This window comes from Pimephales promelas, chromosome 7 (genome assembly GCF_988280905.1).
Source record: "Pimephales promelas chromosome 7, fPimPro1.hap1.1, whole genome shotgun sequence".
Taxonomy (NCBI): domain Eukaryota; kingdom Metazoa; phylum Chordata; class Actinopteri; order Cypriniformes; family Leuciscidae; genus Pimephales; species Pimephales promelas.
Window position 1 is genome coordinate 3,171,388 of NC_142775.1, and position 12,994 is coordinate 3,184,381.

Genomic DNA, 12,994 nt, shown 5'->3' on the forward strand with positions numbered 1-12,994 from the left:
GAAATCTCTGTGTAAACAATGAGTGATCACTTCCGGTGCTTGCGCAGACCGAAGCGCCCGTGGCATCAGATCAGTTGGACATGGCTGTGATTACACGAGGTAAAAATGATATAAATACTGTTCGTTTTCTCACTCAAACCGCTCGTTTCGTGTCTTAGGCCATCAATGTGTACTTACATTTACGAGTCATTAAATCATGTTTAATGTGGACTTCTCTGTGCATGATTTTTGAGGTGGTGGTGACCATAGACCTCCATTATATGACTGACAGACAAGAAAAATATTTCAAAATACTGTGGAAACAAAGACACCTACATCTTGAATGCCCTTGAGGTAAGCTAAGCTAATTCATTTTTTGACATATCAAAAATTAATTTCAAAGTGAACTATTTTATTAGTTAAAGTAATAAAAAATAAATGATGTTATAACTTATTGATCGTATCATTTTCTATAAATCGCCTACTTAATTATTTGAATCTGGATTATCTATTACAGATAACATAATCATTAGCCTACTAACACTGAATGTCAGTGAAACCTGTATTATCCACCTACGTGTTCATTATATACTGCGAGTTTCCATAGCAACAACATCCACGCATTCTCGCCCAGGCTCAGCGCTTGGTAGAGTGCGCGCGCAGCCTCCACTTTTGGAGCTCTTCGCCCAGTGTTTCCTTACGTCTGCGACAACCGGCTAGTTTTGACTCAAGCGGAAACTCAGCTTTGGTCTGTGCGGTGTTGTGGGCGCGGTTTCAGGAAGCCGTGCGGCTATTGGGCACCTCACGGGTCCGTTAACCGAAGAGAGCCGTCTTTCTTCGCCGTATGTACGGAAGCCGAACTGGAAGAGGCGTGGGAAGGTCTGGTTCACGAGCGAATCGTTCTATAGAGTCGGATCCTCTAAATGATTCATTTAAACCAGTTCACAACCTTTGACGATCCCTTCATAAATTGGACTGGGACTGAATCAATCCTCCTAGCAATGAACTTTTCAGCAAAGAGATGTAGTGTGTGAGTATGTGTGTGTGTGTCCTATTCTTAAGTATGAGTTTAGGTGATTAACAGGAAATTTTCAGGAAGAAAAACATGAAATCTAGTCAGTATTAATTGTGAATAAAAATGCAATCCAAGAAAAAAAAAACATTTTGCAGTTAGTTTAACAGTGTTACTGTCAGAAATATTAAAATAGCTTATACCTTTTTTCTTTATTAAATAGCTACATTTTAGGAAAGGAGATAGATAACTCAAATTCTCCCCAAAACTAATTAATATGATTGGAAATATATACTAAAATTAAGAGATGTGTAAACTAAATATATTTTAATATAATTATTACTGTGTTGTTATTGTTCTTTATTACAAAGAAAAGCAAAGTACAAAGATATTAAAAAAGAAACTCTCAATCTGTATGTTAAGATCTTAAACAAATTTGCGTTATTATTTGTGGAGATTTTAAAGTGTGGGACATCATATTGATGAGAAATGTGCTCTTGTGAATTAAAAATGCAAAAACAATGAAAAATTCAAGAAGGAGCTGACCTAATTACGTCATAGTGTAAAAGAATCGGTGAGTCGTTCTTGAACTGGTTCGTCGCTCGAAAGAACCGACTCGCCTCCACGAGTCGGACCTCACAAGAGCGGCGCGTTGGAGGCTCGGGATCCCCACCCGTGAGCATGGCGCTGTGTTAGAGTATTAATGAAGACCGGAGAGAGCCGACACAGACGGGAAAAACAAATATGCGCCCCAAATGAACGGATTCTAACGGACCGTGTTTCAATCCGCCGAGACCGGAGGCAGTCAGCTGAGTTTCTCCATGCGGTCTTCGTTTACTTCTATAGGATGGTGAGCTGAGCAGATGAAAAGCACAAGTTATTGCTGATAGCCCGTATTCCAGCGTCCCCCGTTGTGAACGATGCCCGTGATCATGAAGCGCTGCTGCGGGAAGCTTAAGGCTCGTTTAAACGCCCTAAACATGAACACCAGTGCCGTCGTGTGAGTTCATTTGGATCGTTCTATCTGTTCAGAGATGCGCGAGTATAAAGTGGTGGTCCTCGGGAGCGGCGGGGTCGGTAAATCCGCCCTCACCGTGCAGTTCGTCACCGGGACGTTTATTGAGAAGTACGACCCGACCATCGAGGATTTCTACCGTAAGGAGATCGAGGTGGACTCGTCTCCGTCGGTCCTGGAGATCCTGGACACGGCAGGCACGGAGCAGTTCGCGTCCATGCGGGACCTGTACATCAAAAACGGACAGGGCTTCATCCTGGTCTACAGTCTGGTGAACCAGCAGAGCTTTCAGGACATCAAACCCATGAGAGACCAGATCATCCGAGTCAAGAGGTCAGATATGAGGCCTTTGTTATTGATGACATGCACATTATATTAAAGTGCATATTACATTAAAATATGTAACGAGTTGCATGCATGTGTAATGGTATAGTGTGATCTCTTCTGGAGTGTTGTTGGGCCTTTACAGGCCTGTTGCTCAAGCCTTGATGTGTTTTGATCCAAGTGCTGTCTGCATGAAAGATTCATGTATAAGTGATGCCATGCACTTCACAAAGGAACAAATCATAGGCTATATGCTTGTGTGTTTAGCAAACATTATAATGATTTATTGATGAATATGCAAACAAATTGGTGCATGGTGCATTGAAATAGCAGTGTTATGTTGTTTAGTTCATGTATGTGCGTTTTGAGGAATGCACTTGTACTAAGAAGAGTTGACAATTTGAGCAGATTTTTAGCAGATACACACTTTTAACTTCTGGCAAAACAGGATAACACGCTGATGATTCATCTTGCACCCAGGGGCGTAATCTGTATTTGTCCAATCAGATCCCTTCTAGAGTGAGAAAATCCCTCCCCTAATAATGAGTGGAGAAAGTCAGAAAGGCATTTGAGAAACCCTGAAAATGCTATTTTTGTTTATTTATTTTATATTTTTCTGAAAATATGAAATTCACTTTAGTGTTTCTTTGGGTGTATGTTCTGAAATGCAATGTAAAAACTTTATTTTGTATTTATTTACAAATGCATTTTGGAAAGATAAAATGGGTTTTCTCTATCTTGCTTCTAGAGCTACTTACAAATCATTTTTTTATTCATATTCTTTTTATATTTCATATAAGAATTCCCTAAGGATCAATTAAGATTCCACGGAAACAATAGGAATTTTCCTTTTACATCCTCAGTAAATTATTTCTGGATGTTAAGAGTATTTATTAGGGTTGGTACCCCAATTAAAAAAAAAAAATCCAGAACCAATCCATTAACACTAGGAACTTTATTTATCAGGGACAGTCAGTGAAGAAAAGACAATAATAAATATAGCTGAAGCTAATGACAAGCAATGACTTCATGGCAGGGAGTGTCAGACCAACTGCAACAATGAGAAAATTAAGAAATATTAAGATTATTTCTGGCAAAATGCCTGAAAAATCACATTCAGTTAATAGTATGATTTAATAGTTTATCACTTTAAAAAATAGGTGGTGCTGTGACCAAGTTGATGTGGTGTGGTCAGAGTGAGGGGGCAATGACACACACACTTTGGTGTCAATATGCCAAAGAATTGCTGAATTTCAGAGCCATTTTGGCATCTTGCCATCAACTTTGTTGATGCAGTATTCGAAAAATGGTTTCGTCTATTGAGACAAAATCCATTAAAAAAAAATCTATTAAGACCAGTCACAGTTAGAATAGGCTAATAATCAAAACCACAAGATGGTTTTGATTATATTACTTTTATACTCTTGACCACAAGATGATGCTGTCTCAACTTTTTAAGTACCTTCAGAGCATGGTGCCGAAGATACCGAGTTTCATAAACGTTACTCCAGTTTGTTCAAAATCGAAAATCGCTGATGCCCAAAATGCCCGATATGGGACAATTGGGTATCGTTCGACTCGGCATGCTGCACTGAATCTAAAGAGACCAGTTTTGTGTTTTTTGTCCAAACCGTTCAGTAGTTATAAGCAATACGATCTATTTTCTATATTTCTTAACCACTAGGTGGCACTGCGGCGAAACTGAGCAGGTACTCTCAGGTCATGGTTGTCATAACACACTCCAAGGCTGGATCCCAAATGTCACACTCCGGCCTTGTTGACCACCTTCCAGTTCACACTTGGTGGCGTCGTCAGGAAGTGCAGACCTAAGCGGGGTGTATTTTGGGACAGGCTTGATGACATCATGCCACCGAATGTCCAACAGCCACTAAACTGTCATTTATCTGATTGGCCGTTCGCAATGATTCCTGGGTAGGCAACTCATGTGGAGGGTGCGATCGAGGGCACAAAGGCGGTGCCCGCGAACACATTTCTGAGCTCCGAAATGCCGAATGGGACATCCTACGGACTCGCGCACTTGGCGAGCACGAGCAATTTAAGGCCACGAGTCCGCGACTCCATAGTCCATAGCCCAAATGTTGTCTTTATTTGCTAAAGCGTTGCGGGGATCCATTTTGGCGTGTTCTTCGTCGAATTCGTTTGTGCGTTATTTGAATAACCAACTTGAATTCAATAAACTTTTGTTGGCATTAAATTGTCGTGACAATCAGAGGACGAGTTCGAAAAAATGTGAACGTTTTGTTTCTAGCCCTTACGGTTCAAGTTATTGGCATAAATGTGAGTGATACTTTGGACAGTTGGTGGCGCTAGAGAAATTGAGTTGGACACTCATGAATTGCTATGGTGACGGTTCAGACTGTCCTCTACAAGTGTGCCAAATTTCACAACTTGTGATTCTCTGGGCTGCCATAGACTCCCCCGAGCGGAAGAAGAAGAATAACACAATCCTACGCACTTTCAATGCTTGGCCCCCAATAAAAGGATTGGCTGGAAATGCTCATGAAACTCCCACAGTCTCACAGTCACCCTGAACCAGAATATATTTATACCGACCTGCAAACAACATCATCTCTGGCACACATTCCCACGCAAATAATATAGATCTGCACTCACGCAGATCCCTCTCAGAAAATATTGAATAATTAAATGGCATAAATGTTTAACACAGTAGAAGCGGTGCATAATGAGACGTAGAGATAGCGGGAATAAGAGATGTCTGTGTGTCACAGCGCTGGACAAGAGCGAGAACAGAAAGAGGGTTTAGTGCCCTTTAAATATGAAACACTAATGATTCTGAAAAGCAAGTTATTATTGCTCAACGAACACCTAAACCAGGAGAACTCGTCCCGCACGAACTGCAAACTTCAGGGATACTTCAGATAAGGCAGCTTGTTGATGAGAAGTGAAGTGTGCTTTAATCTGCTTGCTGGATAGCACCGTAACATTGTGGAGATTTGAAGGCTGGCTTTTTTGACTTGGGCTGGTATATGTAACGCCCTGGATAATGGATACTGCCCTCAACACCCAAGATTTGCGGTGGCCAGCAACACACATTTTCTTCAAATCGTTTAAAAATGGTTCTCCTGTCCGTAGAGACGTCACGTGACCCCTGTTTTTTGGTCACGCCGCCCACAAATGGTGAGAATCAAGGGCCAAATAGGCTGCCACTTTGAGACTGTGATGCCATTAGTGGTTTGCTAATAACAGGGAGTGTGTGTAAGGGGTGTGGCTTCTGTAACCCCACCCTCCTCGAGCCAGGGGCCGTGTGTGGTTAGTGGTTGTGGGTAAAGACGTTCGTTTGCCTAAAGGGGAAAGCTGAACAATGCAGTTCCTGGAGGTATTTTACAGTGTTGTAGTACTCGAGACTCGGACTCGGTCTCGAGACCATATTTTAATGGTCTTGGTCTTGTCATGGACTCGTGTGCATTTGGACTCGGAATTGACTCGTACTCTAACATTTTTTTTTTAGGACTCGGAATTATTCCCGAGTCCACTCGAGTTCAATTAAAAATATTTTTCATGATTATTAATGTATGTTAATAAAATATTTCTTTAAATTGATTGACACTCCCAGTGATTGGTGATTTTCTAGTGCGCAACTGCGCATGACAAATTGTAATAAAATTACTTTTAACACCACCTATGTGGCCTTTTTACCCTAAACTGATCATATTTTTTAAACTCTAAGTAAATTCAGTAAAATAAAAAAAGTATTTCTCTAAGTAAATAAAAGTAAATTAGGTAATCAACCCTCACTGGTCTCGGTCTCGACTCGGACTCGACCGTCTCTGGTCTCGGACTCGACCGTCTCTGGTCTCGGACTCGACTCGGACTCGACTCTCTATGGACTCGGTGTCGACTCGGACTCGAGTGAGGTGGTCTCGACTACAACACTGGTATTTTATAATGTCTGCCCTGAGGAGAATAAAAAAAGACTAATCGTATGATAGATTCTGATACAGTTGAGATTGTAGTACTATAATAATAATATGCAGTTTGGCCCTGTACGTCTTATTGTCGTTATTAAACATGGTAACAATATTAGACGCACATTTATGTAAATGTAAATTCATTGTGTCATAGCTGCGTTAACATAGATCCGTCACCCTAATGATCTGTTTATCACACTAGTTGCACAGTCACATGTAACAACGCCAGTCGGAACGAATTTACCAAATACAATTGAAATTTAATTTGGGTTTAAGCAGGGCTGGTTTAAAACTTGTATAATCCATTTGGTAGGACATGTAAACACTTGATCGGATTGAGCCAAAACTGGAAAGTACTGCGCACGTGCAATGGTGTAAAATGGCGCGATGACGAGGCTGTTGTTGTTGGGTAAAATGTCATTAATGGCTGTCGTGCCAATCTGAAGTTCTCCTTTCACTCGTCGTCTGTGAAGTGGAGCGGGACAGCGTCCCAGGAGTCTTGGCTCTAGACTTTTATCCACAGACGCCTTGCTTTGGGGCATTTTACGGCTTGTTAAATATAAGCAGCACAGCACAAAGCTTCATGTGCTCGTCGTCTTCTAATCAGAATAGATATATATATTATATTATTTCTGCTTTTTACAACAACGAATAGAAGTGATGGCAGGATAGTTAGTGTGCGCATGGTAAACAACTAAATTCAGATTTTCAAACCCTATTACTTTACACTGTTATACTTTCCGATTCATCATGATTTCACTCCGATTGAATCAAAATGTCCATAAACTATTAAAAACACGAGCGTGGCGTCTCTTATTCAGGGGTCTGAAACCCACTAAACGCGTAGTCGAATATTTGATCTGTAATAGTTGAAAAAAATGAAATGTAAATGCCGTGAATCTATGATAAATCCCAAGCACGCGAACTACAACTCCGATATAACTTAATGCATTGGCTGAGCGTGGAAACAGATTGATTTGTATTTGATCAACTTCAAGATTAAAAAAAAGAATGTCTTTCTCATTAAACTTCATTAGATAAACGTATAATCGAATATTTGTTTTTTTTATGAGTCTAAATATTTTTCTAAAATGATTTAAAGTTATACAAAATGTGGTTTAAGAAACAGCTTTTGTCAAGATGTATGCTTAAATCATATTTAATTTGTTTTTGTTCCCTAAAAGGAGTAGTTCCAGGGACGTGCACAGGGGGGTTGCTCAGGTTGCCCGGGCAACTGCCCATATGCCCATCTCGACTCAGGTTGCCCTTCTGAGGAAAAAAAAATCGTACAATGGATGTAGAATTTCACGTAGGCCTAGACAAAAAATAATATAAAAATCGCAAAGCCTCATTCACTTCCAAAAAAAAAAAAAAAAAAAAAAAAAAAAAAAATTAGAAAGTCAAACTGTTTCCACGAGACCATAGACTGCACGCGACCGTATGGTAAGGCACCGCAAATTACTCAGGCCGCGCCTCCATCTCGTGTCGCGCGCTAATTAATGTGTACGAAGTCCATGACAAAATGAAGCGAAACTATCCTTCTCGTCACGAAAAGAGGAAGAAGAAAAACAAGAGAGTGAATTGCGGGAACAGCAGTCAGGTAAACTTGTGTTCTCTCCTCTCTAGTGTCAGCAAAGTTTGATGGTTTGTCTGGGCTGGCAGTGCATCTCTTGCATCACTTTTTGCCTGACAAAAGTGAGAGTAAAATACCATAATTTATTGCGTTTTGTTTTTGATAAACGACAAAGTGCAACAACTGTGTTTGTTTACTGCAGCTCGGAAAACATAACCGCGTCGCGTGTGTTGCGTTCATATGCGCGTGCACGAAATGAAACTCGCATTTTTCAAGCAGAAATGTGGAGACCAGAGAAATACTGTACAATACGTGAATGATGGCACTCCCAATCAAAGTACACATTATAAAGACACTGATTATCTAGTCTCAGTGTAGTTAAAAACTCACTAACTGCACTAATTATGCAAGATATAAACCAATGTATCGGCAATTTGACATTGATTGACTATTGATTTATAGGCTATATTGAATTTAAAATGATGTTTAGATGGACATTCTGGTCAATATGAGTGCAAATCCCTCAGTAAATAACCATAAATCAAGATTTGCTTTAACATGCATAAAAAAATAAAAAAATAAATAAAAATCATAGGCTACTGATTCCGAAAATACCCTGGCTGTAGAGAACCAAAGTTAATCCCAAAAGCCAAAGTTCAGGGTTGTACTTTTATTATTTTCTTCTTGTTTATGTTTACGTTAATATTCACTTGTTATCTTAACATTCTATAAAAATGCTTTATTCAGTAAATCTTGTTTGTTTGAACCTCATTCTGTTCTATATTGTTGTACTTATTCTTTGACTGTTTTGTTTAAAGGAGGGAGGATTGTATTGGGCGGTATTGAGTGGCAATGGCAAATGGTTTACATGGCTCACGGCATCACAGATCAGGTAGAGGGCCATTTAGCAGAATTTTGCTTAGGGCCCCAGGGGGAGGTCAGGATTGGCAAAAAAAAGAATTGTATTTTTTCCCGAAATCTAAGCGTTTTTTATTTTTTCGAGTTTTTTCCATTCAATCCAGATTATTTCTTTTCAAATAAATAAATAAATAATAATTTAAAAAACAATAAACAACAATATGAAGAACTCTTTTGCTCATTTGTCTCATCTCTGACATTTTACAATCTTTATAAATAATTATAAGACCATAAGATGAGGCATTGCGTTTGGACAAACACGGCCAGATAAGGCAATTTGGAAGGGGACAAATTCAACTGAATATATTCCTTCATATAGCCCGTGAGGGGGGAGGAGGGGGGGGGGGGAGGGTGCCCTTTTTTCAGGTCAGAGCAACTGCCCCTCAAAATTCCTGTGCACGTCCATGAGTAGTTCATTTAAAAAAAAAAACTTTTGCTGATAATTTACTCACCACCATGTCATCCAAGATGTCCATGTCTTCCATGTCAAGATGTCAAGGTTTTTGCTGAAAATATTCCAGGACACCAGACGATGAATAAGGGTCTTATCAAGCGAAACGATCGCTCATTTAAAAAATAAATAAAAAAGTTTTAAGTCTTAAAGCTCAGCTTTATGTTCGCCTTGCTCTGTTCTGTGATGCGCGTTCGTGACTCTCCTGTTCGAACCCAGTCATGAAAATGAACGAATCTTTTTTCGAGTCATAACTCGAAGGGTCCTTGATAAGACCCTTATTCATCGTCTGAAATCATTTAAAGCCCTTTGAACAGTTTGCACTGAGACTATCTTTTGGACCTTGAACCATTTGGTTCCCATTGAAGTCCATTATATGGAGAAAATGCTGGAATGTTTCCATCAAAAACCTTAATTTCTTTTCGACTGAAGAAAGAAAGCCATGGACATCTTGGATGACATGAGGGTGAGTAAATCATCAGCAAAAGTTTTTTTTTTTTTTTAGTGAACTACTCCTTTAACAACTGTCAGTTCTATGTAAGAACCAGGATCTTGAACAACCTGGAATGAGGGAATTTCAGAAGTGTGATTTATAGGTCTGGAAAAGTCATGGAAAATAATAAAATCTTAAGACATTTATTTATCTGTTTCACAGTCAAAAAGATACCAATTTATGAATTTTGTCAAGTGCTATAGCCTAATATTTTACTGGGTAGAAATAGTTGTTTGAGTACGACATAATAAACATTAAAAACCTCTTAGAAGAAAAGTTTCTAAATGTAATCTTTCCATCAGACGTTTCATAAATAGAACCCTTTATGTGTTCCCATCATTTTGTTAGCAGCTCGTAAACAAACTTTATCTCTAGGAAAAATCAAAATATCCTGTTTAAATTGAAAGTATTATACAATCATTTAAGACGGTTCTCCTTGTATGGAACGTTTTTGGCATAAAAGTGAGTCGAGAACCCTAGAGTTCTATATATAATCACACTGAACCTTTTCTCTGAGAGTGAACTAGAAAAGTCATGTGAATTCATTGGATATAAAAAGTGTAAAACATGAAAAACATTCAGAGTTACCCCACTAGGAGATCAAGTGCTACAGCTTCACATCAGAAGGGTGAGCAAGTGCTTTGTGGCCGAGTTAACACGCTTAACGGCACTTTTAAAACGTACACTTTGCAATAGAGTGGTGCGATTATGACGTCATTTGGTTTGGCTGTTCGGTGTTCGCATCACACTGGTTACCTTGACAAAAACCCTATAGATTTTCAGGAGGCTACAAACCATAAGGTTGGTGGTTCAATCCCCGGTTCCACCTGACCAAATTTCGAGGTGTCCATGGGCAAGACACCTAATGGCTGACACCGCTATCTCTGTATGAATGGGTGAATGTGAGGCAAAATGTAAAGCGCTTTGGTGGCCATTGGGTCTGTGAAAGCGCTGTACAAATATAGTCCGTTTACCATTTATTATCACAGAGGAACACAACTTCAATGAGTTTTGAAGCCTAGATGCAGTCGCCGGAAGTAAAGAGTCCACCGCGGTCCCACCAATGTAACGCCACCATCACTAGCTCTCTCAGTTATTATCTAATGACATTTCCCCAGAACCACTTGTTAGCAACCGCCTTTTTCAAGACACGTAACAGCCCAATCACGAGTGTGGTAATATGTTGTTGAATAGGAGCTTGTGTTCACAACACACCTTATTTCAGCCAGTTAACCAAAAAACCCATTGACTTGAACCAAATATGCTGAAATGCTGTCACACCTGCACCACTCTATGATGTCAAATTAAAGGATTAGTTCGCTTTTGAAAAAACTTTTGTTGATAATTTACTCACCCCCATGTCATCCAAGATGTCCACGTCTTTCTTTCTTCGGTCGAAAAGAAATTAAGGTTTTTGATGAAAACATTCCAGGATTTTCTCCATATAATGGACTTCAATGGGAACCGGATGGTTCAAGGTCCAAAAGACAGTTTCAGTGCAAACTGTTCAAAGGGCTTTAAACGATTCCAGACGATGAATAAGGGTCTTATCAAGAGAAACGTGCCTTGCTCTATTCTGTGAGGCGCATTTGTAACGTCACGTAAAACGTAATTACGTTCAAAAGGTCACGGGCGACGTAGCCGGAAGTACAGAATCAAAATCGTCCGACATCGTTGTTTTTCCTTTTAATTCCTTTTTTTGTAAACGGCGTTTGAGTTAGTTTGCACGTTCAACCTATGCGTTCAACTTGTAAACACTCTGACTCTGTACTTCCGGCTACGTCGCCCGTGACCTTTTGAACGTAATTACGTATCACGTGACGTTGCAAACGCGCCTCACAGAATAGAGCAAGGCTAGCATTTGTCCTTAGAAAAGTTACGTTTTTGGAATAAGCTTTGAAATAACCGATCGTTTCGCATGATAAGACCCTTATTCATCGTCTGGTGTCGTTTAAAGCCCTTTGAACAGTTTGCACTGAAACTGTCTTTTGGACCTTGAACCATTTGGTTCCCATTGAAGTCCATTATATGGAGAAAAATCCTGGAATGTTTTCATCAAAAACCTTAATTTCTTTTCGACTGAAGAAAGAAAGACATGGACATCTTGGATGACATGGGGGCGAGTAAATCATCAGCAAAAGTTTTTTCAAAAGTGAACTACTCCTTTAAAAGTTTCATTTTAAAGTACATCTCGAATCATTGTTTCAATAATCTTTTGTCAAATGATTCTGTTGAAGTATGGAATTGATGTACTTTTAAAATTAGGCAGGTTTTTCCCAAGGTTTGTGTTTGGGCGTCCTGACTGAGACCGTGTGTGTGTGTGTGTGTTCTGCAGGTATGAGAAGGTCCCGGTGATCCTGGTGGGGAATAAGGTGGATCTGGAGAGTGAGCGGGAGGTGTCTGTGATGGAGGGCCAGGCGCTGGCGGAGGAGTGGGGCTGTCCCTTCATCGAGACCTCCGCCAAGAGCAAGACTATGGTGGACGAACTCTTTGCCGAGATCGTTCGGCAGATGGACTACGCGGCACAGCCGGATAAAGACGACCCGTGCTGCTCGTCCTGCAATATACAATGACCCACCAACACACAAACTCACATTACAGTAGCTTTGATAGACCTTCTAGTGTCGACGGTTTCTCTATCTACAGACTCTGAGGATTATTTTGTCACTTTAAATTCTGACTGACTCAACCACAGGAAGAGCACTTGCCTTAGGTTTCACGTGTCCTGTCGGAGCAGGATCCTTCAGTGGAGATGAGTTGGACTTTTATGTTCTTGGTCTTATGGTATTGATGATTTTATTTGAATTTGTCACCAGGTCAGAAAGCGAGAGAGAGAGAGAGAGAGGACAAGAGGGTTCTTAGCTCATATGCTTCTTATAGCCATATGATGATTTAATAATGACTTTCTTATTGTACATTGATTAAAAATCGTCCGTTTCTCAGTCAGGTGACTTCAGCTTTGTTCCAAAACCTGGTTGGATGCCGAGTTTAAGCCAAAGTATTCTTCACAGTTTCGTAGTGTCGTAGATTTCATTATCAGCAGTGTACATTCGTACCTTTTCTTGCTCCCTTAATTCCTTTGCGCTAATTAGTTTGTCCACATTGACCTGGCCCACTGTTTTACAGTCGAAAAGAAATGGGTAAATAAAAACGAAACTACTGGAGATGACAACAACAATAGAGTACAAGGATATTTTTACCTGTCAAAACTTCTGGAGAGAAATAGGAAACCATACGCTAGCCGCTAGCGAATGGAGTATACTTTCAGAGGCTGTGCGT

General features: G+C 40.0%; 1 protein-coding gene across 1 annotated transcript; it reads left to right on the forward strand.

Moving 5' to 3' along the window:
- The first annotated feature begins 1,848 nt into the window (after window positions 1-1,848).
- rap2aa (RAP2A, member of RAS oncogene family a) lies at window positions 1,849-12,637 on the forward strand. The gene is made up of 2 exons (XM_039690776.2): window positions 1,849-2,339; window positions 12,051-12,637. The coding sequence occupies exons 1-2, from the start codon at window positions 2,026-2,028 to the stop codon at window positions 12,286-12,288; spliced, it is 552 nt and encodes a 183-aa protein (XP_039546710.1). The 5' UTR covers window positions 1,849-2,025; the 3' UTR covers window positions 12,289-12,637.
- Window positions 12,638-12,994: the final 357 nt, after the last annotated feature.